The 26613-nt window shown below is 45.5% G+C and overlaps 1 protein-coding gene across 5 annotated transcripts in view; it reads left to right on the top strand.

Annotated features, from left to right (window-relative positions):
• Positions 1 to 26613, top strand: part of ADAMTSL3 (ADAMTS like 3) — a 359890-nt gene that overhangs the window by 43701 nt on the left and 289576 nt on the right. For all 5 annotated transcript variants that reach the window (XM_025893321.2, XM_073882182.1, XM_073882183.1 and 2 more), the window contains exon 3: positions 7925 to 8044. In XM_025893321.2, the coding sequence (XP_025749106.2) occupies positions 7925 to 8044 (120 nt within the window). The remainder of the gene's footprint in view (positions 1 to 7924; positions 8045 to 26613) is intronic.

Below are 26613 nucleotides of genomic sequence, written 5' to 3'. Positions count from 1 at the left end.
TGTGTGTGTGTGTGTGTGTGTGTGTGTGTGTGTGTGTGTGTGTGTGTAGGGGGACAAGGGAGGGAAGGAGAGGAAGAGAGAAAATGAGAGAGAGAGTACGTGTTTAGTGGCAGGCAGACTAGTACTATGAATGATGTTTATTGGATCCAGATTCCAGTTTGCTAAAGAGAGTCTTAATGTGACAAATTCAGGGAAGGACCTTCTGTGTGGAACAGCTCGTTCTGAATATGCATGCCCACAAGGCACACTCCACCTCACAGCTCTAGGAAGGATCCAGAAGGGTCTGCCGCTCATATTTCTTTTGAAAATGTGACTCAGAGTTGAAGCTGAAGTTTGAAACTACATGGTATTTTGGGCAAGGCATACTTAGATATTTATCCAAATATTCAGTCTTTCAACCTAACAGTATCAAGAGAACATATTAATTAGTTGATGGTAAATAGGGAAGACAAATCTTAAATCCCTAGCATAAATTTTTAAAAACTAACAAAAAAAACGTGAAAACTGATTTTCTTTTGGCCCACTTTTCCAATCTTGCCAAAGTATATGTGTGTGTGTGTGTATGCTATACATATATATGGGTTTCACGTATATAAATTGTAAAAAGTCTTGGAGTGATGACATCCTACTTGAAAAAACAAATGGAAGGGCTTTTTTTTTTTTTAATTTTTAAACAACCATTGCAGGTTCAAGAGACAAAATGCACATCATACTTTTGGGAGCAAAAATGTGGTTGGTATGCTGATTTTAAATAATATTGATTAACTTGATTTTCCCCTATGGGCTCTGGCAAGTGCACACTGTAAGGTTCTGTGTGCTAGCCAGGCCAGGAGGAACGACCCTCAGGACCCTCCAGAGAATATGGTCCTTGCAGACTGTTCCCAGGACCTGTGTGTTCTGCCTGCTCTGCATGCAAGGCACACTTCTAGACTCATCCAATATTACCATTTGGAGGAGTGGTCCCAACCTCGCACCCATATAGTGAATTCGCCCCTATGGATCTTGGTTGCTATGAGTCAAGATTGGCTTCCTGGGCATTAATGTTCCAGATGGGAACCTTAACAGTTGCCTGCTAAGCGCTGGTGTCAGGAGGAGGAGTTCTTCCTTAGTGCCTCTGGACCTTGCCTTCATGCGTTTAGCTTCTGTCCCAACCTACTAAGATCTCTTGGGATCTCAGTTCTCCTGTCTCGCATCTTCATGCCTTGTCTGTGTCACTGCAGATGTGAAGCATCTGGCAAGGTGTTTCTTGAATCCCCAAGTGGCCAACATGCAGACATCTGAAATGAGGGGACTGTGATTGGGTAAAGTCACCATCAGCCTGGAGACGGGCTCTTCTTGGCTTGGTAAAGGACCCAGGTCTCAGCCCTGCTCCTGCTCAGTATTCGTGGTGGTGCAAGGATGCGGATAGAGGGCATGCTGCTCAAATTTGGGCTGCTGTATACAGTGACTGGACAGTGATGTGTATACTGGGAGACAGAGTTGGGATCCAAAGTCTTGACAGGCTGGAGTGATGGGCCAGGTCTAGAGGATGGGGATCAGTGCAGTCTGGTTCTCAGCGTGCAGAGACATGGCTTTGTGGTGGCACATGGGGAAAAGACTGGGTGGCCTTCACTGACCGCAAGTCTGTAGAGGTTAGCAGGGTGGTGTTTGGCTGCGTTCACACTCTGGAGGGAGGTGCGTGCTCCACGGGTGTGCTCAGACCAAGCTGGGAGAAGTCTGTAACCCGGCCTGTTGAATTTCAGTGGGGATCACATTGTATTTTTTTCTTAACTGGTCACTGCCTGACCTTCGAGGCACAAGGGGCCCCCTTCTCTACTATAGGGACACCCTCTTTGCCCCTGTTTCTCTCTCCTTCCATTATATCAGCCAAGCCTTTTGCTCAGTCCTGGTAGGCCTTCTCCATCCTTATGGGGTACAGATCGAGGCCTGGGACACTGAAATCTTGTCCTCAAATTGGCATCATATGGTTATTTCCTCCTGCCAGAGTCAAAGTCTTCAGCTGGAACGGGAGCTGGACATGCAGCTGCATCCCCAGGTCTCAGATTCATGGTCCCTGGAGGGGCTGTTTGGATTCCTCCTGACCCCTTCCCTGGTGACTCGGCAGCTGCGGACAGGGGCTGGGGGGTGGGGGTGGGGGGATGATGCATTTTGGCAGCGTCTCTTTGGGCCCTGGATCTGTGCCCTGGGAAGAGTGCACACTTCCTGGCCCAGCTTTCCTCCCCCCTGCCTTCCCTTCCACTCTTGCTACTCCAGGACCTGACCTCTTGGGTCACCTCACCCTGCCAGGAGCCGAGCACGCCACCTCCCTGACACGTAGGGAGTCTGCTCCCATCTGGGTGAGGATGTCGGCGCTTGTTCTCGGAGGCCTGTTACCGGCATGGCACTTGCTTTCGGAAGCCCCCAGTGAACTCAGCCAGTTCTCCCAAAGGAAGGCCCGGTTCTTCTCAGACTGTTTCCCACTGATGGAGGCAGGGGAACGGAACAGAGGTGACTTTGCACTCAGCTGCTGGAAGCTCATGTGCCCCTGGTCAAATCACCTGCCCTCCTGTGTCTTGAAATGAGACAAGCGGAACCCACCTCAAAATGAGATGAAATGAGACCGTTTTCACAAATATCACCTCACAGCTTGATTGCCTTCTTCTCCAGCTTTCTCTCCAGAGGGCCTCTCAAGACTCCTCTGTTGGGCGGTTGGAGGTGTTGCAGGAGAAATGCCTGCTCCAGGAGAGGGGTGGGGATTCGAGTGTCTCTGAAGTTTCTTGCATTCTGTAATCCTGGGACTCAGATGCTTACTGGGCTCAGACTCTGGAATTCACCTTAGAATGTATGTGTTTGTGGAGGGAGGGGCGGGGGGGGGCTGTGGGAGAGGATGCTAGAAGAGCGGTGCTGGCGGCTGGGGCACCTCAGACCTCAACTGGGGAGCAGTGGGCCACTTCTGACCAGTTTGGTGTCTGTGAACTTGCTAGTTTCTGACAGATCCCCGTTGCCTTCTAAGGGAGTGAGCTCCCCATCACTAAAGGTATTCAAGTAGAGGCTGTAGGGCATCTGGCAGGAATTTTGAGGTAGACAGACTGGATTAGGTGACTGAGGGGCTTTTCAAGTGCTGGGCTTTCATAATCGTGGGATGCCACAGCACGCACTTTCAAATTTCAGACAGCCATGGTGGTGCACTGTGACCTTGGTGCACCCTTGCCGCTATCGAGGGAAAGGACTTGGATTGCAAGCGGGGCTTTAGAATCAACTCTTGAATGATCAGAAATTTACTCAGGAGTAAAGATTTTGACAAAAAGAGCTAAGTATAAAGTCTTCATTGTTTAACGGTAATGAGTGGGATGAGGGGTGGAGAGAATCTGCTGTTGCCCAGGGACTAGTGACCTGGGACCGCACAGGTGGGGTTGCTGAGGAAGCACCCTGTCCTGCTTAGGTCAGGTAGTGCAGCCCACCAGTCTTCCTTCCTTATTGCCCACACACCTGCGGTGGGGGACGGGCAGACGTGATAGAGACGCTGTTCTCAGCCTTAGGGAACTTCCTCCAAAATGCAACACCTCAGTGGGCCTGGGAGGAGAGGCAGAAGCCTGGGACAGGAATCAGACATAGGGCAAACGTGCCTCATTTTACCCCATCCGAATTTAAGCAGAGAAGAGAAAGCTCATTGGAGCTAATTAAATGTAGATGTTTTTAATAGTGTGGAAACAGAGTCATGAATCCTCTGATCACAGAGAAGTGTTCAGTGGTGTGACAAAAGGAACCTTCAGAAGAGTCCACACACAGCAGGCTTAGGACCGTCCCACCCTGCTGCAGAAGGCAGCGGTTTGGGAGAAAATGCGGGCGGCCCGCTCTTCTGGCTGTAGGGCAGTTGCCGAGGGGCCCAGGAGAGAGCCAGCTGGGAGGTAAGAAAGCTTAATTGGGAAGTGGGGTGCTGGACACAGGTGGATGATCTTGGGACCCTGGAGAAGGGTGTCTAGGAGTAGGCACAAGGAAGATGGAGGGTCAAAGTCAGGGGTCTGCCGGTGGGTGTGGTGTGGTGTAGACACACACGGACCAAGGGCCATCATCTTTATGAAAGCCAGGCTCTCCACGTGCAGTTTGGACGCCATTCCTCTGTCTTCTCAAGGGCTCGACTCCTGCAATTATCTCTCTCGTCTCCTCCATGGTCTCTCTTACCGCTCGATGATTACCATAACCAAGCACACATGCTCCCATTTCTCCAATCTTTAAAAATTCTGCCCATACTTCCATATTCCCTCTCACCATTGCCTTGTTCAAAGTGTCCTCTACTGGTCTCTTCGTCTTCCCCCCTCTGGTCCCCAAACCCATTACCGTGCTCCCTGCCACTCCATTGTACCTATCTTGTCAATGTCAGCGATGACCTCCTTGTTGCCACACCCAGTGGACCCTTCTCCGGCCTCCTTTTATTCAATATCTCGGGGACATTGAAGGTAGTTGGCCCCTCTCTTTGATGCTGAATCCTTCCATGACCCAGTATTTCTCTTTTTTCGTTTATTCTTCTCTAAGTGGTTACCAGTTTTAACCTCTTGGGCTTGCTCCTTCTCTCCTTACCTTCAGACATTAGCATTATCGCGGGCCCCAGACAAAGCCCTGTAGTTTGTCACACTCTTGCTCTAGGGAGGGTTCTTTCAGGTAGGATGACTGTGAACATGTGAGTGTATGTATGTATGAAAATGTCAACGATGGTTTCCAAAATCTCTGTCTTCAGCCTTAGACTGCCCTTCTGAGCTCCAGACTTGCATATTAAATGGATGGCCGCCTCAAGCTCTCTGCATGGGTGTCCCCTAGGCATCTCAGACTTCACATGCCTCAAACAGAATTATTGCCTCCCTGCCCTCTCTTCCTGCCAGGGCTGCCCATCCATGGCATTCCTTTATAGCCTGTTGCTCGTGCCTAAACCCCAGAAATTGTCCTTGATTCATCCCTTCTCACCCATCAGCAAGTCTTGTAGGTTCTGCTTCTCGTCCGTTCAGTTCTCCCCTTCTCCACCATCATCCTTGTCCAAGGAATTGTCCCTTCTCTCCTGGATTAGTGCAATAGCCTTCCGGCTGGTCTTTATGGTTCCATTCCTGCCCCCTGCTAACCCATTCTCCATGAAGCAGTCAAGGTTTGAGATATACCTGGTGGTTCTCTAACCCCTTGCCTGGGCCCACAGTGCTCTGCATGTCCTACCTCTCCCATTCTCCGTTTTCTTCCTCTCTCTCTGCTCTCTTCCTTGTCCACCTGGATTAGCCTCACTGACCCCTCCTTTCTGCAGACTCAACTTACCCCATATCACCCTATTTATTTCCTTTATATGACTTAGAACTTTAATTCTCTTGTTTACGAATTTATTTACTTATTCTGGGTCTCCATTAGAATGAAACCTCCATAAATTTGAGGACCTTACCTTTCTTGTTCCTCATCGTACCCGTGGCTCTTAGAATGGTTCCAGGCATATAGTAGGTGCTCAGTAAATACATGTGGCATGTGTGGTCAGCTAAATATAAAGCACTGTATTCAGGGAGCTGTCTTCAGGTGACGACCCTAGGCTGCTCCCAGCCCCCACTCTTTTGTAACTGGATCTGTGTCTTTGCATATGGTCGCTCATGGGCTCCAGGCCTGGCTTCTGCTCTGTGGTGTCTGGCAAGTCTCCTTAGGCATTTAAAATTGCGATTTTATGAATTCTAAAAGCAACAGAAGCAAATCACAACTACAGCAATGAAATGTTATGGACCGTTTGCTAGGCATGTTGGTGATCAGTTTATAGGAACTGTCTTGAGATGAAACCCATTGTTGTCTTGCGGTCATGTAGGATTTTCCTGAGGTTTCCCTAGATGTGTTTGTCTTTGGTGAGAATAACTGGACTTTGATACATACTCAAACTGCCTAGGAAATATACACAGAAGTAAGAAATCTTATCATTAAGTTCACCTCATACTTTCACATGGACATTTTCATTCCTGTCTTACTTTTTTTTTTTTTTTTAAGCCTGTTAAAATTTACACATTGGAACAGCAGGTCAGAAAGCAGAAGGTAATCAGCTGTAGCTACAGTCAAGCCAGAGAGTCTGTGATTTTTTTCCCCCTACGCAAATAACCACCAAGGAGTGAAAACATGAATACTGGGGAGATTTTTTGCTTTTTCTAGGGTTTCATGTTGAGATCCATAAAGCGGCACTAAAACATGTGAGAGCCAGTTGTCTCTGTGGGGTCTGTGGTATTAGCTCCTCTCCCTTTTCCTTCCCAGGCAACTTATGGCAATAACCTTCAGCAACCATCAGAGCGCCGGCTGGCCAGGTGTGATGGACGCATTCTGCACCTTTGACGGGGCCTGGCCAGACTTCCCTGCCAGACTCTTGACCCCCTGGCACTGCGGCAAGCTGCAGGGGACCCCCCCTCTCCGTAACTTATGGAGCAAAGCCGCCCCCACAGAAGGCGGCATACTAGAGAAAACCTGCCCAAACACAGTGAGGTGACGGGCCTGTGTCAAGGCAGGCCTCGCTGCTCACCACACTGAACTCTTGCGCGTGATTGTCCTGTTTTCCTCACTTCAGATCAGAGGAATCCAGACTCTGGCAAGCCGCTCTGAAGGAAGGCAAGGGAGATGGGGGGCTGCATGGCTCTGGGAAGACTCCTGTTGCTCACTGGGCTGAAAACCTTGTGTGAATGAAATTTCATAAGAAACTTCTGAAGTTTTTGGAACAGTCTAGTGCCAACCAAAACACAGAGTTATCTGTTCTCTGTGCCTTCCCAAAGCTATCACCTACTGATTGCTCTTTTTTAAAGTGCAGCATTCACACGGATCTTTTGCTTTAACCAAAGTTCCTGCTGCAGTTTGAGAATGTGACCATTGGAGGAGCAGAGGTATTTGAGGGGTACTTTCATTCCCCACTCTTTCTGTTTGCACAGAGTGTTTTCCTCAGCGTAGCACCTGTGGCCTCTTTCTTGGATTCTTACTCCTTCCCAAGCAGGCGGAGTGAGGTATCCTGTTGGAGGCAGAGGTGTTGATCTGTGTGCCCGGACTAGGGGGGGCTGTACACGGGGTGGGGGCTCCATCTCCTCTATCTCTTTCCTCCTTGTCAACCCGTCAAAGCGGGGATCATGATAAGCACTCGGCACACTCCACCTTTTCTTGGATGGGCTGGAGGTGATGGCAAGTGATGGCGGCAAGTCCCCCGGGCCGTTGGACCCGCCCGTAGTCTCCCACAAATGATGTCCTCCTTCCTGACTCCCCTTAACCCTGACAACGGGGCTTACATCTAATGATTCAGATGCTAGCTTATGGGCTTCCCTTGAACCAAATGGAGTCTTCCTGTAAAAGCCATGTTTATTTCATCTTGGATTTTTATATAAACATCCAGAGCATTATGAGAAAAAAAAAGTCTCAAAGGAAATATGCCAAAACAATTAGAAGTGGTGATTATAGGTTGGAGGGATTTATGGGGTGATTTATATCTTCTTTTGTGTTCATCGGTATCTTCAAAGTTTTCTACGGTGAACATGCGTTTCTTTTGAAGTGCGGAAAAAATTTTGTATGTCACTCTTTCACCAAACAAAAACAGGAAGGAAGGAAAGAAGGAGGGAAGGATGGGAAAGGAAGAGAGTCCTAGAAAACAGTGGATTTGCAACAACAGCCCTTAAGTTAACTGTACTGTAGCTGAATCGCTGGAAGGTTGTGGGCAGTGGGGAGGGAGCAGGTGTCAGGCAATCAATAATGTGTGCGCCAGTTTGAGGTGGACCAGTGGGGTGTCCTAGCCCAACAGCGCCTCACAGAGACTCCTGGTGTGTCTCACCTTGGCCTTTACTAAGCAAGGTCACTTCCCTTGTGAGGACAGCCGTTAGCGGGTGGGTGCTCTGGGAATCACGCTGCTTCGGGGACTACCTGTCAGGGGGTCCTCACGGGGCCTTATTTGTAACCAGGTGACCTTACCTTTCAGGCCACAGCCGAGAAGTCCCCCGGAGCCTACTTCCTTCCTGAGTTTGCACTCTCCCCCCAGGGAAGTTTTCTCGAAGACACAACAGGGGAGCAGTTCCTCACATACCGCTATGATGACCAGGTAAGAACCTCCTGAAAGAGCCTCCCTTTGGCTTTGCCATCCACCAATGGGCCGGAAACGGTTTCTCAAAAACAGCTTCAAAATAATCATGTTTTCTTCCCCTTGGCACAACTAGTTCAATAAGCCATTGACTCTCTGGAAGGATCCCAAGACCTCTGGGCTGCCCACGCTTGCACAGACCATTTCCTACCCAGTGTGTGGTTATTGCTCGGGTCGGGGTGTCGGCTTGAGTCACTTTTTCTTACTTTTATCGGAAATCTGTGGTAGATTCGTTCATTTTAGTGATCACCAAATTTATTTATTTATTATCTGAAATTATCCAAGAGTACTGTTTTCTGATTAAGCCTCCCTCTCTTTGCCCTCCTGGCCTTTACTCCCTTTCTTTCACCAGTGCCAACATTGATCTTTTTGCCCATTTTGCGGAAGGGAACAGGGCAGGCGTGCCTCCTCGCGCACTCATGCACGTGTGTGTGTGTGTGTGTTTCAGTTCCTTCATGGCAGCTCGCTGAGAACAAGGCTGTGCTTGGCTGAGGCATGGAAGCTGGGTACTCAGGACCGACTCCCTTCCACTCCCAGCTCACGTTGACGCCTTAACAGCGTGAAGGGTCGCACGTGTCTCTGAAATCACTCACCACTCATTGGAAGCAGAACGTGTCCACTCTGCCAAATGCAGAGGTTTCTAGCTAGTGGGGCTGGAGTTCAGGGGGTGTTTGGGTGGGACTGAAGGTGATGGAGGCCTTGGGTGGACCTGGCAGAGCCTGGCACCTGCAGGGTCAGGTGCAGATGTGGAATGGGGTGAGAATGTCTTCTCGGGACACACAATGGGGCAGAGCAAGATGGGCCAGTGACCGAGGTGTCCTCTTCTGTGTGGTCAAGGCCACATAGCAAGTTCGGGCCTGATGGCAGCATGCTAGTTAGGGAGTGGGTGGTGCTTCTCGGGAGCAGCTGCTCTGGGACGGTTGCCGTGGCAGCGTGCACAGATGTGGGATGTGACAACGGGGAGCAGGCCGGGCAGGCAGAGCACTGAACATGAGGCGGGAGAGTGACCAGGCTGGGGAGGGAGGGCGAGTCAGGTGCCGAGGGTGGCAGGAGTGGCGGTCTGACCCCAGCACCCTGCATCCCAGCTCGGGGGGAGGCCCCATTCATTTCCATCTGCCAGGCTGCTGCTGAATGGCCTGCACTTGGGACGTGTGGCTCTGCACCTGGGGTTGGGGTGAGGGGCAGGCTGTGAACCCCGGGTCCCAGCTGTGGGCAGGGAGCTACCCTGGTGCTCAGGAACAGTGGTAAAAGGAGACCGATTGTTTAATAAAAAATCTCAACATGCAATCGGTTTTCCACGTGTCTTGTAAAGTGCGTATGTGAGTCATTGCTGTGGGGGGCAGGGGCCAGCAGGGGATCATCCCACGTTCACGTAGGGTAGCCCAGTTAACACTTCCGATGGGCGTTGGGGCCTGGCTGCTAATGGGGTCTAAGCTATCATTAAGTTGCTTTTTACCCTTCTCCCCGGTGGATTTTTATAGGGCCTGTAATTTATGGTGGCTTTGAATCGAGAAATCAATGATCCAACAGGTTTTTGTGTGAGAACTTCAGGGAGCTAATTGAGAAGGCAGTAGAGGATAAAAGAGGGTGTCTGGAAAATCATGAGCCAGGTACTGTTTAATTAAAGAGTGATTCATGCCTTCTCCAGGTTCTACGGATACGTTGTATTTATGTTTAATATAATAACAATATGCAGGCTGGAAAAAGAGGAAAATAAGCCCCCTTAGCCTTTTCAAAAGGCCTAAAGCAGATCTTAAAAGTGTGTGGCACGCCGTGGAAATCTTGTCCTAAGACACGGTGTTCCAAAAAGCCCCAGCGAACAGCATGTGGAAACATTCTGTGTTGCCCCCACTGTGCGTTTCTCTCAAGGGGAAGGAATCAGGTCAGACTATAGGAAGTCAGTAATAGCACCTGCTTTCTACTGGCAGAAGCAAAGAAAACAGGCTACACAGGCCTTTGTACCCAACTAGGTGTGTCTCCTGAACGAACTCTAGAACGTGCTCCGCTAGAGAGAATCCGACACCCCAGGCCTCGGTCCTCTTTCCTCTTAATGCTGAGCGTGCAGACCACGTGGTACCGGCAGGAGCCTCTCAGGCAGAGGGAAACCCAGCTTGAAAAATCCCCGGGTCCTGCAGCACACAATGAAATGTGAAGATCAGTTAAGAACAGAGGCTCTGGGGACGCCTGGGTGGCTCCAGTTGTTAAGCGTCTGCCTTCGGCTCAGGTCATGGTCCCAGGGTCCTGGGATGGAGTCCTGCATCAGGCTCCCTGCTCAGTGGGGAACCTGCTTCCTGCCCTTCGTCTCCCCCTGCTCGTGTTCTCTCTCTCTCTGTCTCCCAAGCTCTGGAGTCAGACTGCATTGGTTTTGAATCGCTGTTCTGATGCTTGACTTCCTGGGTAACGCTGGGCACGCTGCTTCACCTTACTTCCTGAAGCAACTTCATGCTTCCGGTGTGAAGTGGAGACCTGGATGGTGTCCACCCCATGGAAATGCTTTAGGGATTAAAGGAGGCCATTCGTGTAGTCTCTCTGCCTAGGGCCTGCTGCACGTAAGCATGTGATCTAGCTGTTGTTATGACTCATACAATTTACAAAGACCCCATTCAGAGAATCTCAGATATCCTTGTGCTGAAGGAAAGGAAGAAGCGTGTTCTCCACTGACATCGGGGACCTCACACAATAATTTTTTATGGAGCGTTAGCATGTGTATAGTAAAGTACACACATATCTGAACTTTTAAATACCTTTTTATGTTTGGAATCACCCGACTACAGAAACCCAGATCAAGAAACTGAGCATGTCCAACTCCTGGGAAGCTCCTTGTGTCCCCACTGAAGAAGTATCACCCCTTCTGACTTGTGTCACTATCCTAGTTGTGCTTTATATTTTTGATTTTACATAAATGGGGTCGCACCGCACATACCTATAGGTGTCTGGCCTCTCTCAGACAGCGTTATGTCTGAGAGATTGGACAAGGCAGCGGGCTGGGTGGGATGTGGCATTGTTCCCCACATGGAAGTTCCCAGAGTGTCCCTAAAAGTTTTTCAGTGCTGTCCCTCTGCAGTCCACATCCAGAGCGCAGTGGGGACAGTTGTCTGGTGTTGCCCTGTCACGTCCAGCGGCTGCTGGAATCCACAGATCCCAGCCTGGCCAGAAACAGGGCCAGGTCTGTGGGAGTGGCCGCCTGGGGCCAGGTACCTACCTGAGGCCTTTGCAGATTTGCGCAGCCACCTGAAGCCAGGGAGACAGAGAGAGTGTGCTGTCGAGGGGGCCGTCTGGTTCCTGAAGTTATAGGCTGAGGACTGGCCGCCAACGATTCTCCTGCCTGCAAAATCGGAAGCCAGCAGGTGCAGCAGAGATACTTGCTGTCTTCAACAGAGCTCGTAGGACTTTCTAGAGTATTTTATCCTGGCCTACTTTCGCGAAGACCTTTCAGGTCACTCTTCCAATGTCTCCTAGGTTAGGTGTCTGGAAAACTAATAACCCCAAGGCCAGGAAAGCACAGTTGTGATGTAGGCGGTTTAATGAGTCACATAAAAGGTGCAGGGGCCCAGGCAGCTGCTGCTGCCGACGGTAGGGCTGAAGCCGGCGGGGTTAACAGCACGGCTCAGTGCAAACAGGACCTGTCAGACAGTCTTCGCCTTGCTTCTGCTACTAATTAGCTTGTAATTTAACAAAGGTTTTCAACATCTTTGGACCTCAGATTCTCCATTTGTTTTGAAAAGCAAAGTGACCGGGTTTCATGATCTGAAAGCCTCCCACTCTGACACAGTCTGGTGTGTGTGTGTTTTTTTTTTTTTTTTTGAAACTACAGATGGAATAGCCTACATTGCAGAGTGTTAATTGGATCATTCTGATGATCGAGGCGGTCTTGCCAGCCATGCAGTAAACCGTTACTTAGAGAATCATAGAATTTTACAGCTGGTATAGACCTTGGCCCAAACGCCTCATTTTATGAGTCAAAAAAAAACAAAACAAAACCAGAGACTCTGCATGTGCAAGTGACCAACTCAAGGACAGCCAGACAGTTGTTTGAAACAATGAAGACTGTGGCACTCTGACCTCAGGCACCTAGCTCCTTCTCTCAAGAGAATCACCCAGAAGATTATCTCCTTTCCTAAAAATCCTGCTTCCACCGTTGGCGTCAACAGAGTCTTGGAGACCTTGGTAGACCCAAGGGAAGGATTTCCTATTCTCTGTCGCACTAGGAATGATGTTTTTTTCAAAGTCTGGGTGGAACATGGCAGCTCAAGTTAAAATGGCGCGGACTTCCCGTTTAGCGAACGTGTCCCCACAGGGGCAGCATCCTGACATTTGGTTGCTTCAGACGTACAAGGTAGTAGACACGTGTTAGTTTGGGACAACGAGAGAAGGGCTTGTGGTCCAAAGACCTGATAGCCAGCCAGCCTCTGGGGTAAATTGCTTTGTCCTTTCTCATGGTGGGTTTTGGAGTGGATCCCGCAGAGGACCTGTTCACAGCAAACAGCTGAATGTCGGCCAGTTCTAGGAAGCAGAGTCTTGAATTCTGCAGTTTGTTCTTGCTCCGTAGCCTATGGGGGCAGGCAGTCAACTCTCGGCCTGCGTCTTTTTCTGGGAAAGAAGGTGGTGAGTCTTTCCATCCTCACCTCTAGTTCACTGAAGCTTTCAACTTGGGGCCTCAGAAGTTTATTATGGGGACTGATGTAAAAGTCTGTTCTAGGCTTAGCCTTTCTTGATTAGAAGTCATTTCTTTTTTTTTTTTTTTTTTAAGTTAGCAAAACTCAGGGTGTCTGGGTGGCTCAGTCGGTTAAGCATCTGCCTTCAGCTCAGGTCATGATCCCAGGGTCCTGGGATCGAGTCCCGCATCGGGCTCCCTGCTCAGTGGGGAGCCTGCTTCTCCCTCTCCCTCTGCACCCCCACCCCCAGCTCGTGCTCTCTCTCTCAAATAAATAAAATCTTTAAAAAAAATGTTAGTGAAACTCCTTGTTTTGCACAAATAGTCTTTTATTTTTGTGTTCTATTTTTTTGGTGTTTGTTAGGTGCAGGGAAATGTAGAAGGTGCGTCTTCCCAGACCATGTGGATTTGCTGGAATACGCTTCCTCTTATGGGCAGCCATAGTGGGATAGAAGGAGGTTAAGCACACTTAGAAATGAGCGCCCGTGTTCATTGTTGTGTACATGGTGGTATAAAGTCTACCTTACCAGCTTTAGACTTACAGAACACCGAAAGGCAGAACCAAACTTTAATCACTTGGACTTAGGCATGCGGGACAAGGCTGCGTGTTCGGTTAGTGGTGGGTTCTGACTTTCCTAAAATTAACCGAGGGTAAATTCTGATGTAAGCTTGCAGCCAGTTAGAGAACACCTTGATTTCATGTTGCAGAGGTTCTCATACACCTGTTTGTACCCATCATCCCTTCTCCCCGTCACCTTCTATCTCCCTTGGACTCCAGAGAAGGAGCCCCTGCCTTATCTGGCATACGTTTTGTCTCTTACTGCCCACGTTTAAGTGGATTCAAGGTTTTTTTCCAAGTTAGAAACTCTGTTACCTGCACTCGGATCTACTGTTGCTTTCAGTGCCCACTTGATGTTCAAATTCTTATCGTCTCCTGCTACTTTCTCCTACTCATTTTAGCTTTTATTAAAATCTGACTTCCAGTACCTACCTCCCCCTGCCCCAGCCTCACCTCAGACAGGCGTCCTTTTTAAGAATTTCAGTTACTGTCCCTGAAGTCAAATCCAGACTCCTACGTGATTCATTCCATGTTTATAAAATCCTGTCTTTGTAAAATCCTAAGGCACTATGACGCTCTGGTCGGAGCCACAGTTGACTCTTCTCTTGCCTTCCCTGGGCCACTGACTGCCTATTTGTGTGCTTTCTCCTTTCAAAATGCCTCCCCAATTGGTTTTTTTCTCTACTCTTTCCATTGCCAGGGAGGCAGAGGACTGGGTCTGTGGCCCTGACAGGCATCTGGAATTGCAGCAAGTCAGAGTTGGAAGGATGTTCAGGGATTCTGTTTTTTCAGGTGAGGAATCCGAGCCCCAGAGAGGAACAGGGTCTTACCCAAGATCACACAGCCAGGCGGTACCAAAGCCAAGTGTCTGTTCTTTGCCCTTAAGCTCAGTTAAGACATTTTTACATCTAATCTGTGGCAAGGAAAAGTATGAGAGAAATGTTTGAATGAATTTTTAATACTAGTAGTAACAGTAATATATTAATAATGAAGTCTTTGTGTAGTCTCATTTTCTAAAGTTCTCTTAAAAGTCTGTTTTCTTCTACTATTACGACAAACCTAATTTTCCCTTTCCTTATTGTAACTATTGATTTATGCATTTTTTTTCTAAGGAGGAGAAATCTCTTTGCTGTGAGTACATCTTTCTCAAAGTAACTTCTTCTGAACTTTTCATGAATATCTTGGCGAGGAGCTTCATTGCGGTTAAACTGTTGGCAGGCCTCAGAAATATCACTTGACATTTCCAAGTTATTTATGTAATAGTTTTTAACTTGGGAAGTATATACCAACTTCTGAAATTTCGGGTGGAGGAAGACGGACATAGCCATTGAATGTATAGGGTATTGTCAGCTCCCCCCCCGCCCCCCCCGCCGATTGAGACGAGCGCTCACGTATTCTCCAGATAGGCGAGTTTCTGTGTTGTTTCTGGCCTGTGTTTATAATGTTTTTAAGCAGCACGCCATTTGAGCTTGAATAGCTCATTCCTTTGTTAGTGAGTAATCTTGGTCAAATGTAGTTATGCTCCTTAAATATTCCAAAGATTTAGCGATCTAATGAGAAAGCGAGCTCATGGTCTGTTAGAAGACAAGAATACGTTAAGTGGAATAACGTGTAGTCTGTTCTCAGTTCAGGCCCAGAGCAAATACATGACCATTGTATATGCAGCAGTACGTGCTGTTCTGATCGGCTTTGGCACAGGCAAACTCTGAATTTCATTATCATTGAGCTTTCTGCAAATCAGCTATTTTTCAAGCATAAAAGAATAGGGTCTGTTATTGGAGACTCAGTATCCATCTTTTGAAGTATGCAGACACTTTCCTCTCCTAATGCTGTCTTCCTGGACTCCTTTTTCAGGGATACTGTGTGATTTTTTTTTAAATCACTTTCACCGGGTGAGTTGAATGGTGCCTACAGGGTGGTGAAGATCAGCCGTCCCTGATGCAGCTTCCCCTACAAGTCATGAGTGCCCAGAGCCTGGTCCCATCCTGACAAAGCCCTTGCTGCCTGTGCTCAGACATCCCTTCTGTCTGACATCAGGCCAGTCCCTGCTCAGAGATGCTCCATCTTCAAGCACTTTGAGACTAGGTCACTGCAAGCAACCCTAACTGTGTCATCCGCACTCCTCGGATGAAAGCAAGTGCGCTCACCTCTCAACCTCTCTTCTCTGCTACCGAACATGTGTTCCCCTGCAGCGCACACCAGGGCTTATATTCCGCTGTGGCGTAGCAAAGGGAGTGCTTTCATGAGTGTCTGCCATCTTGGGGAAAGTGCAGGGCTTAGGACAGGGAACTGGACTTGCAGCATGGCCACGAGGATGGGGAATAATGGCGGGTGGAGGCTGGATGGAGCCATGTCATGTCTTTCTTTTGTGAAGCAGAAGTAACAGAGGTTGAAAGAGCCACAAAACAAAGGTGAGTTGATTTGCTGGCCCGGGGAGAGAGAGCCAGGTCAGGCAGGAAAAGACATTGCTGGTCCTCTCCAAGCTGGAATTGGAAGGGCTGGGTGTAAAGGCAATAATGGAATTTATTCCCTATCATGAGGGATTTCAAGCATTATGTTTTGATTGGCTTATTTGGAGTTTGGAAACGTTTCCTTTTGTTGGGCCAATTCTGGCCTACATCACAAAAGCGCAGGCATGGCTTGCAAGGAGGCTCCTGACGGACTAGAGCTCTGTGGGGCTTGTGTCATTCCGTGGACACTTTCGTCTGCTCCCACGTGGAGCTTTATCTCTCTGACCGGATTTTTCTTGGATCTGGACTTGGGGGAGCCAAGGCATCCTCGAGGGCTCGGGTGGTGGGAAAATGGTGCTGCCGTGTGGATGCCTGGGGCCAGGTGGAGAAGTATCTTGAAAGGGTCTGTTGTGTTACTCTCTATATTGAGTTATCTTTTATAACCCCGTTAATATGAGCCTTATGGGAGCTTTTGTAGGGTGGCCAACCGTCCTGGTTTTGTCAGGACTGAGATGGTCCAGGTGAACGGGGACGGTTGGTCATCTAAATTTCCATCCTGGACTTCACTGTCCACTCTTGGGCTGTGGTGACTGAAGGGGATTGGGTAGCTCTGAGGTGGGGTGCTGCTGGCTACCGTGCTTGGTAGGACATTCCAAGGGCAAGTAGGGGGCACGTGTGTAGCTGTTCAGGGTGCCCCACTTGGATGTCCTCTGGGCACTGCCTTCCAGTGGATTTCCAGGCCTGGTTTTATTAATGAAGCTTTCGCATGTCCTTTCACGTGGCTCTTCTCCAACGGCAGGCTCTGCACAAACTGTCCCGGTTCTTGGAACATCGCCCTCTGCTTCTTATACCCCCTGCCCCTCCCCTGTCATTTCTGCTGAGCCTTGTTTATCTTCCAGCTCAATTATTACTTCGTCAGGAAAGTCCCCTGATGCCGTCCTCACCTTCACTTCCTACCCAGGTGAGACTCAGTCTGCTTGCCAGCTGGCTCCTTCCTTTAGCTTCTCGGGAATTATTTTGATTTGTTTGTTTGTTTGTTTGTTTATTTGTTTGACAGAGAGAGACACCGCGAGAGAGGGAACACAAGCAGGGGGAGTGGGAGAGGGAGAAGCGGGCTTCCCGCGGAGCAGGGAGCCCGACGCGGGGCTCGATCCCAGGACCCCGGGATCATGACCTGAGCCGAAGGCAGATGCTTAACGACTGAGCCATCCAGGTGCCTGGGAATTATTTTCTTACATCACTTCCTCCCTCCTGAGCAGAACATGACCTTCCTGGGTGGCGAGGGAGGGAGTGAGGAGAGAAGAAGGTGGATGTGGTCAGAGAGGGCCCTTGGTCAATTTGAATCTCTAGTGCTAGTCTGGGTGACTTATTTCTCCAAATAGCAAAGCCTGTGGGGCTGCTGCATCATGAACTGTTCCAAGGAAACATGGTCCAGAATCTGAGGTTTGGAGCACTTTCTGCTGAGCCTCATGTCCCTGGGGTCAGCAGTGATAGTCCTGGACAGTGACTGATGGCCTTTAATATTGCCTTTTCCCAGAAACTGCTTCAATTTCTTTGTCACTCTGCACACGCACAGTTGTGTTTTCACTTCTGAAAGTTAATAATATGTGGCTGCTCACATGAACAGATTTGAGTTATGTAGAAATTAAATAGCGTAACCTTAACATACACCCCCCTTCCCAGAGCTGGGCTGAACCAATTAAATACTCTCCCCATCAGTCTTCCCTCACCCCCTTGGAAGTTCTTCCACTGATTCCCTGTCCTTGGTCCCCACACGGTGATTATTTCCTCCTCTGACTCTCCCCACAGGCTCTGAGCCCCTTAGGGGCAGGGGCTATGTCTTTTTATCATCATACTCTCAGATCTGACTCACAGCCTGGCACATAGTAGTTGCACAGTGAACATTGGCTTACGAAAAGCTGCATCCCTTATCAGAAACCTTAAGTGGGTCCCATTTGTTCCCTCCTCTGAGATAGCTCAACCCCCGAACAGCATTCACGTCCCTACACAGCTTGGCCTGGGCTACCTGGCTTCTCTCATCCCCCATTTCTTTTCATGTGCCCAGTGCGCTGATCAAAATGGATGTCCTGCCTTTCCCAGACCTTTGCCTGTGCCAGCCCCTTGGCATGCTAAGCTCGCCACTGAACATCTGTGATTCCTGCAATGCCCAGCTTCAGTAGCATCTCCTCCATCCACCTCCAGGTAGCTCTCAGGGAGGTCCTCAGCCTAGAGTGGTTACTTCTTGCTCTGGGGGGGAACAGTAGCTCATCCTTGCTCGTGGCCCCACGGTTTCATCTGTGTCTGTAATTATTGACATGGATGTCTTATTTCTTCTGTTGAATTGAGAACAATTCTGGAGCAAGCCTGTGTGACTTCTCTGTCTCCCGTGGACACAGAGCAGAGAAGGTCTGTTTGCAGGGGTGACGACTTGACGAAATTCTAACGATACCTTCATTTCTGAGTTTTCCTGAAGGAGTAAAATAAGTTTTTCAAAAATGTTAATTTTCCTTGGTCATAACAAAGAGTCTACCCTGATTTCTTTTCTTGTGTGTATGTGTGTTCATTTCTGTTTTTTACTCTCTACCTGAAACTGAGGAAAGTATTTCTTTCTTCCAAACACTGTGAGTCCAGAGGCTTGGTTGGAGAATCAGATCGTTTGTTTGGGGACACCAGCTGCTCTGCTTCTAATTCTCCACTCTTCCCACATGGCAGGCCACCAAGGACAGTACTCCTAGTCCACTTAGCTGATGCCTTTTCTTGAGCCCTTTCCTCTGGGAGTTAATGCTGACAAGTTTTCAATTCTGCAAAGTTTAAAATGGTTGAGCAGACTTCCCTTTCTGATTAGGAAAAGACAAGATTTTTGACTCAAAGCTTTTCCTTTGTATTAGGTTTATGCCACACTGAAATATATACCTATTGAATAGAGCAGCGACGTGTTAAATAGAGGCATTAAGCACAGCTGTGCTCCATTTACAAACCTAATCCTGAACACACTGTTCCCACAATAGATGAGATGCCTTGACCTGAGGTCTTGGTGTTTGACATCCAAGCTGGTAGCAGCAGCGTCTAAAGGAGCAATTATGCGTTCAGGCTCTGATTCAGTAGTTACCTCAGCAAAGAGCGACTGACTCTCTGTTGTGTGCCAGGCACTGTGCTGGGTGTGGGATGTGAGAATGTGAAATAGAATTGTCTCCAGGGTGCCTCCTGCAATTCCCATCTTGAAAACCAGAGAAGAAGGGGCTCTTCCTTTTTCAAATAAGACGAAGATGATAGCTGTCCTTTAAGTAACCTCCATGTACGTGCGTATTGCATGGGCATTATAATTACAGTTGCTTCTCAAAACAGTCTTCTGTGTTTGCTGCAGGAGTGCATATACTAAAATTCACAATACAGAGAGTATTAACAGGGCCCCTGTACTACCTGAGATGAAACTTGTGAAGAGTTGATAAAAACCAAACCAAACCAAACCAAACAAAAAACCCAAAGAGCTAATATATGGGAAGGGAGAGAATAAGGTATAGCAGGGAAGGATGGGAGCCAGACTTCTTCCCATACATCTTTCATTTGACTCTGGAACCCTGCAAATATTTTATAAAATCATAGAATAAAATTAGATTTAAAAAGTATAATCCCTAAAAATAAAAAGTAACAAAACTAAAAACAATCTGTGTTTTCATTTGGTAGCATTAACCACACAGAGAAAAGAATTATTCCAAGTGCCTTTAACACATATTAGTTTGACTGTATGCGGGTATATCCGAGGACAAAAAGAACCAAAAATAAAATTATAAAATGTTCTACAGTAATCTTACTGTAGGGGGCAGCACTCGTCATGCTACCCGAGACTGCTCTGTGGGTAATGTGGGATAAAGCAAGTGAACAATAAAATGTGATCATCCATTTTTTTATTTCTGGTATTCTTGAGAACCGAGATTCTTGGTGTGGGAGAAACGAGACAGAGATGTGAAAGAGAAATGAAAAACATAATAGTCCTAAAGTTGAACTGTAAGTATCTGTAAGAACCCCTGAGGTATTTTATCTTAAATAAAAATAAAATAGTATGTATTTTCTAGCCCCACTCACTGAAAAGTCCTAAAAACAGTGACCAAATGACCAGTTTACCAGGAACGGCACCACTCGTGCCCAGATTATGGTCTCTAAATATCATTTCCCACTTAGAAGGAACCCAGGACTCATGGGAAAATGGCTCAGGGGTAGAAATATGCACAATTAGACTGGAACGTCATGTAATTAACTTTGGTTAACTTTGGATTACTAGAACCTCATCACAAGGGCTCAGGGGACAACTTGCAGAGACTCTTATGAACATAAAATGGGACAATCTGGGCATCAATAACAATAAAAACTGCAAAGGATTTAAATTTATCAACTGTGTTTAAATTAATAATGATACTAAAATGTCTTAATGTTGGTGGGTGCTAAGAAATCAACTCATGATATTGAAAATGAATAAGGGAAAAATCTCCAAATATTTATCTTGCCTTCTCTATATGAATTGTACCACAGAGTGACCAAATGGTAAATGAGGAAAATTTGTCTTTACAGAAATACTCCAGCTAATAAGGAAAGGATGATAGAGTGAGAATATCATCTATTTTGCAGCCCCCAGTGAAATGATGGTTCTAAGCATAGAATAGCAGTAGCTGCTAATAATATCACAAGAGAGACAACTAAACATTATGTGTCTCTTGATGAAGAACACAATACCATCTATGGAGTACTCCTGCCCTCTGTGGTCCCTACCCACCCCTCCAAAAAAAAATCAAGGCTCCAGATCCTTCTACCCATTTACAAGGAATACAGTATTCAGAGAAATGTGTTCAATTAAGTCATGGCTCTGCAACCACCAAAATCCAGACGGTGGGAAACTTTACAGGACAAACAACCCAGTTTCTTCAACAAATAAATTGTAAAGGGGAAAAGAAAGAAAGGACAAGCTGGGGAACCGAAACAATTAAATGAGACTTAAAAGACATCTCAAGCATTTGCAATATATGGGTCTTATTTGGATGTTCAGTGAAACTAACTAACTAACTAACTAACTAACTAACTAACTAACTAGTTAACCTGAATTACAATACCATTGATGACATAAGAAAATCGGAAAATTAACATTTTATTGTCAGTTGCTAATTTTTAAGCTGGGAAAACAGTAATGTGATTGTGTTAAAAAAGAGGGTATCTTTCACAGATGTACATGAAAATATTTACTGATGGAATGACACAATATTTTGCGTTTGCCATGAAATACTGGGGGAGCATGGTGGGCAGTGGGTGGGTCAAAATTGGCCTTGTGTTGCTGATTGTGGGGCCGAGTGAGTGACGCTGGGTGTTCATGATACCATTCTGTCTATATTTACATTTGAAGATTTCCATAATAAAAAGTAAAAACAATAACAATTACTGAACAAACAACAAGAAAACAAACCCCAACGTTCCTGGGAGGTGGTGTCATTCCATTATTAGTAAGGGAGTTGAGCTCTGGAGGAGGTAATGACCTCACCAAACCCAGGTCTTTCTCAAGGGAGAACATGTTCACTTTTAAATAATACAATTTAAAAGATCTTAAATTCTCAAGAAAAAAAATAGAAAAACATTTTACAATTAGATGCTTCTATAGATATTTCTTAAATGGCCCCTGATCTCTTTGTCATACTGAAATATGATAGGAACTAGCTTTCAGTTTAGTCCCAAATTATAAGTATAGTAAATTAAAGTTTAATTTATTAGTATCCCATTGGGCCTTGTAAAAGCATCCCATGATGTTTCACACATTCTGATGCCAGAACATGTTTGAGAAGTACTGATTTAGAGGTTGGTGACAAAAGGTATTTTGGATTGTCAGCACTGACAAAGGTTAGAATGCGTCAGTGAGCATTACATTCTGAATAGCTATGTTAAGCACTAAAATATTTTAATGACAGAAAACATGCCCTGCTATTGGCAGTGAAACCCGTGTTATCATTAGCATATTTTACAAGTTGAGTCTATTTTGTGTTCTAACTTAAAGCAGCTTAATTCCCTGTCCCATTATAGGATAATGCTCTTATAAAGTAAGTGTCCCAAATTCAGCCAATTTTAAGACATGGATTTATAATGCCATGAACTTAGTGTAAACCTTTAGCTAAAATGTTTTAAAAGCATGTTTTTTCTCCGTTTTCAGCCTTAAAGTATTCCATTTGTATTTTTTAATTAAAAAAAATACGTCATTAAACTTGCCAGATTTTACTGTAGAATATTAGAATAAGAGCCTAAAAACTGGTGCGCCTGGGTGGCTCAGTCCGTCAAGCATCTGCCTTCGGCTCAGGTCATGATCCTGGGGTCTTGGGATCGAGCCTCACATCCGGCTCCCTGCCCAGCGGAGAGCCTGCTTCTCCCTCTCCATCTGCCTGCCACTCTGCCTACTTGTGCTCTCTCTCTCTCTCTGTCAAATAAATAAATAAAATCTTTAAAAGAAAAAAAGCCTAAAAACTAATGGTAGAAAACCTTTGTTCTTTCCTAGGTTCAGATAAGTATAGACAATTTTTTTTCTGTACAGTTTAGTTAGCAATTTATATATATATATATATTTAATGTTTTAATTTATTTAGATGCAGCGTATATACTCTTCAATTCAGCAAAGTGGACCGGACCTGGGATTGGAACAGTTTGGCATAGCTGGGAGGTTGCCTTGACATTCAGCTTTGTCTTTGTCTGCCATGTGTGGTCTTAATGGCTATATGCTACATGTATTAGGTCAACTCTTGCCACACACCATAGGAAAGCTTGTTTCCAACAACCAGAGTTCATCTGATCAGCAGTATCATTAAACACCTGGTGGGCCTTATCATTCATGAGCATTTAGTGGGGTTGGACCCAACCGTCACATTGTCCATATGCATACACAGGCGATTCAGACTCATAGATCCCTTAGTAAAGGATTTCGGTGAATAAGGTCCCTTTCCCCAAGGGTCTCTGAGAGATCCCCCTCCCCAACCCCCAATTCAGCTACTCAGTTATTATCCAATTCCAGATAGATTAACCTCTTAAAGGAGTATAAGCAAGAGATATCAGAGAACCTACGAAAGATTTTATGGTTTGAGAGAAGGGGACCTCCAATTCTCGAAACACTCTTAGGGTTGTCTTCCTGCAGAATAGATTTACAAGAAAACTAAGAAACCGGGGCACCTGGGTGGCTCCGTCGTTAAGCGTCTGCCTTCGGCTCAGGTCATGATCCCAGGGTCCTGGGATCGAGCCCCGCATCGGGCTCCCTGCTCCGCGGGAAGCCTGCTTCTCCCTCTCCCACTCCCCCTGCTTGTGTTCCCTCTCTGGCTGTCTTTCTCTCTGTCAAATAAATAAAATCTTAAAACAAAACAAAACAAAACAAAAACTAAGAAACCTAGGACCCTTGCTTGTTTTTTAGAAGATGTTGCCCCTGTGAAACTGCTTACACTCTCAGGGGGCCTGAGGTGAACAAAGACTCACAAAGGAAAGGCCTCGTTTCAAATGAAATCAAGATGCAGGAGGGATCAAGCATTCTGGATTCAGCAGGAAATCGAAGCAGAGCAAACAAATATCAGCCGGTCAGTCATACAGGGAAAGGACAGGGAGATCAATTTTATGAGAAGGAGACTGTAGCTATGTTGTATAGATATCAGAGGGCTAACCTTTGTACTCAAAACAGAGAGGAGAGAGACGGAAGAGGAGAGGAAATTAGATGTGGTAAGACATCTTTGATTTACCAAAAGCTTGTGCAAAAAAAAAAAAAAAAATCCCAAACTATCACTAAGGATGTTGATTGTAAGACGCATTGCATTCTCATTTCAAAAATTGAAAAAAAAAATGAGAAGTGGCACCTCAGAATTTAGGAAATGCAGAAATAGAAAAAATTTAGGTATGGAAATTAATACAGGCCACACTCTCTGAGTCTAAGTAATATGAATAACATTAGGGAAGATGTTTTAAGCTAAAAACTATAAACATTTAGAAATGTTAAAATCTTCTATAACAATTATTGATCAAATATGGAAATGAAAAATACAGTTACACACTCTGTAGGAACTAACAAAAGTGAGACTATCTCCAAAGTTATAATGTAACTACAATCTCTGTTGAGAAGTAAACAGATTACCTCAAATACTTTCAGTAAATGTAAGCACTTAATATATTCAACAAGTGGTATTGGAACAATTGGTTAACTATTTAGAGAAAGTTAATTTAAACCTTTACCATATGCCAAAATAAATTCCAGATGGATTGAAGAGTTAAATAAAAATTAAACCATAAAAATATAAAAAGGTCATAAAAGTAGAAGTTTCTCAAATTTCTCAAAATTACAATAAGAAACTTACAATGAATGAAAAATGAAATGTATCGATGGGTTGGACTACTTACTTAGAAGGCTTAAAATGGATATTTGTCGAAAAACATTCAAATGGAAAGTTAAAGAAAAATAACACATAATAGAACTTACGTTAAAATGCTCACTATATAAAATAAAGACTTCCAGATAGGCAAGAAAAATTAAAGATAGTAGATGAATATTTTAAAGGAAAATAATTTTTCCTCCATTAGGAAAGCAAGTGGTTAGCAGTTCTATGGAGAGATCCAGCTTATCCTTGATAAAACGTAAATTCAAACAATGACCAAATAGCATTTTTACCCCTAGCATTACTTTAAAGAGAAGAAAGTATGAAAACCCAGTGGTGGTTTTTGTGGTGGGAGAGATTAGGTATATAAGGTGCTCCTGAATAATCGTAAGGACAGGGCTTTTGATAAGCAGTTTTGCAACATGTATTAAGAGCCTCAAAAATATCTTTACTTTTTGATCCAGCAGAATGTCTTTCTTGGGAATTTCTCAAGGGAAAATTTAAGCAAAACAAAATGCTTTATGCAAAAAATTGATTAATCTCATCATTATTTATAATATATGAAAACCAGAAACAGTCCAAATTTTAAACTATAAAGAAATGCCTGAGTAAATTAAGATGGAATATTACAAATTTTTATTACATTTACACTTTTGAAATAATATGGGGGAATGTTAATATAATATCCATAAGTTAAAAGATCAGTTCATAAAATCATACAAGTCTCTGATTTTATTCGAATGTGGACAGAAAGAAAACATCAAGAAACACCTCAAAATGTTATCAGTGGTTGTCTTTGGACTGTGGAATTATGAATGTTTTACGTTTTCTTTTAAATGTATTTCTCAGATTTTCTACAAGTGTGGATCTAATATGTTGATCATGACAACATGATAAACATGATAAATACTCTAAGGGGTGATGAGGACTCAGGAGAAGTGACCAACCCCCATGAAGGTTGGGGGCAATTTTAATAAATAGAAAGGATGGTGGAGTAGACATCCAGGACTAAATACTTATTTTATTTTATTTTAGATTATTTATTTGAGAGAAAGAGAGCGTGGTGGGGAGGGGCCGATGGGCAGAGAGAATCCACAAGCAGACTCCATGCTGAGTCTTCGGCTCAGGTGATCCCTGGGGTCCAGGGATGGAGTCCTGCATCAGGCTCCCTGTTCAGTGGGGAGTCTGTTTCTCCCTCTCCTTTTGCCCCTCCCTCTGCTCACTCTCTTTCCCTCTCTCTCAAATAAATAAATAAAATCTTTGAAAAAAATAAAGATGACATGGAACTTCATAGAAGGTACTGGGTTGCTTATGAGCGATTGCCCAGAGGAGGTGCTAGAGGACAAGACCAGGAGCCTTGGCCACCTACAATGTGCCAAAACAAGGGATGTTTATAGGTGGGGACTCCAGGAGTAAAGCCAGCAGGGTTGAATTTGAAATGACTTACAAAGCCTGGAATGGTGAACCAAGACAGACTGAGACTGGAGGATCCTCTGTGGGGTGGTACCCAGGTCACACCATGTGGCAAGGAAGAAGGAAGGGAGAAAGGGCAGTCAGAAGCTGGCTTGGAGACGGGGGTCAAAGAAACCACAGCAGTTTCAGAGCAAAGCAAAACTAGCCTCAGGGACTCAGAAGCCTAGTGGGTGGGAACACTGAAAAACACAACAAACTTAGACGAACCATGAGAGACAAGGGACTCTGAAAAACAAACTGAGGGTTCTAGAGGGGAGGGGGGTGGGGGGATGGGTTAGCCTGGTGATGGGTGTTAAGGAGGGCACGTTCTGCGTGGAGCACTGGGTGTTATGCACAAACAATGAATCATGGAACACTACATCAAGAACTGATGATGTAATGATGTATGGTGATTAACATAACAAGAAAAAAAATAAAAAAACCACAACAAACTTACCCATTGCTTTTACAATAATGGGTGTTCCCAGAAATGATCCCGAGTACCAAGAAGGTGTTACATTATGGTCCAGGTCCCCTGTCTAAAGGCTGTCATGTATGCTTTCCATTTAAAAAGAGTTAAACTAAAAATGATGTTTGGGAGGAGCATCCTTTATTACTTGGAAAATAACTAATTTCCCTAATGGTGTCAGATAAACGCGTCATCACTGTATTTTATCTAACAGATGCTTCCTTTGTCAGATCAAAACATACCTGAGTATAACTGGGATTTAAAGGAACAGGTTGGGATCGACGTGATTCCTTAAAAATGGATTTTCCCAGAAAATTCTGTCCTGTTTGAATAATAATGGGCACAATATATGCCAGGGGAATTGCTTCTGCATTTATCTACATTTATTGATGAGTTTGAATCACAAGAAATACTCTCGGACTGTATTAGAAGTTGTATAAACAACGTTCAGCTCTGTTTTAACCGGTGGATTATATTCCATAGAACCACCATTTGTATTCCATTGACATTTCATGGAATTTATTGAACTTTCCTCGTTTGTGGCTAGATTATCTTTCTACTTCTCATGTAGGGTTGG

The sequence above is a fragment of the Callorhinus ursinus genome, unplaced genomic scaffold (assembly GCF_003265705.2).
Source record: "Callorhinus ursinus isolate GAN/ISIS: 27379988/994484 unplaced genomic scaffold, GSC_fseal_2.0 scaffold45, whole genome shotgun sequence".
Lineage (NCBI taxonomy): Eukaryota > Metazoa > Chordata > Mammalia > Carnivora > Otariidae > Callorhinus > Callorhinus ursinus.
The sequence above is the reverse complement of the archived record's forward strand: the minus strand, read 5'-3'. Positions and strand labels throughout refer to the sequence as shown.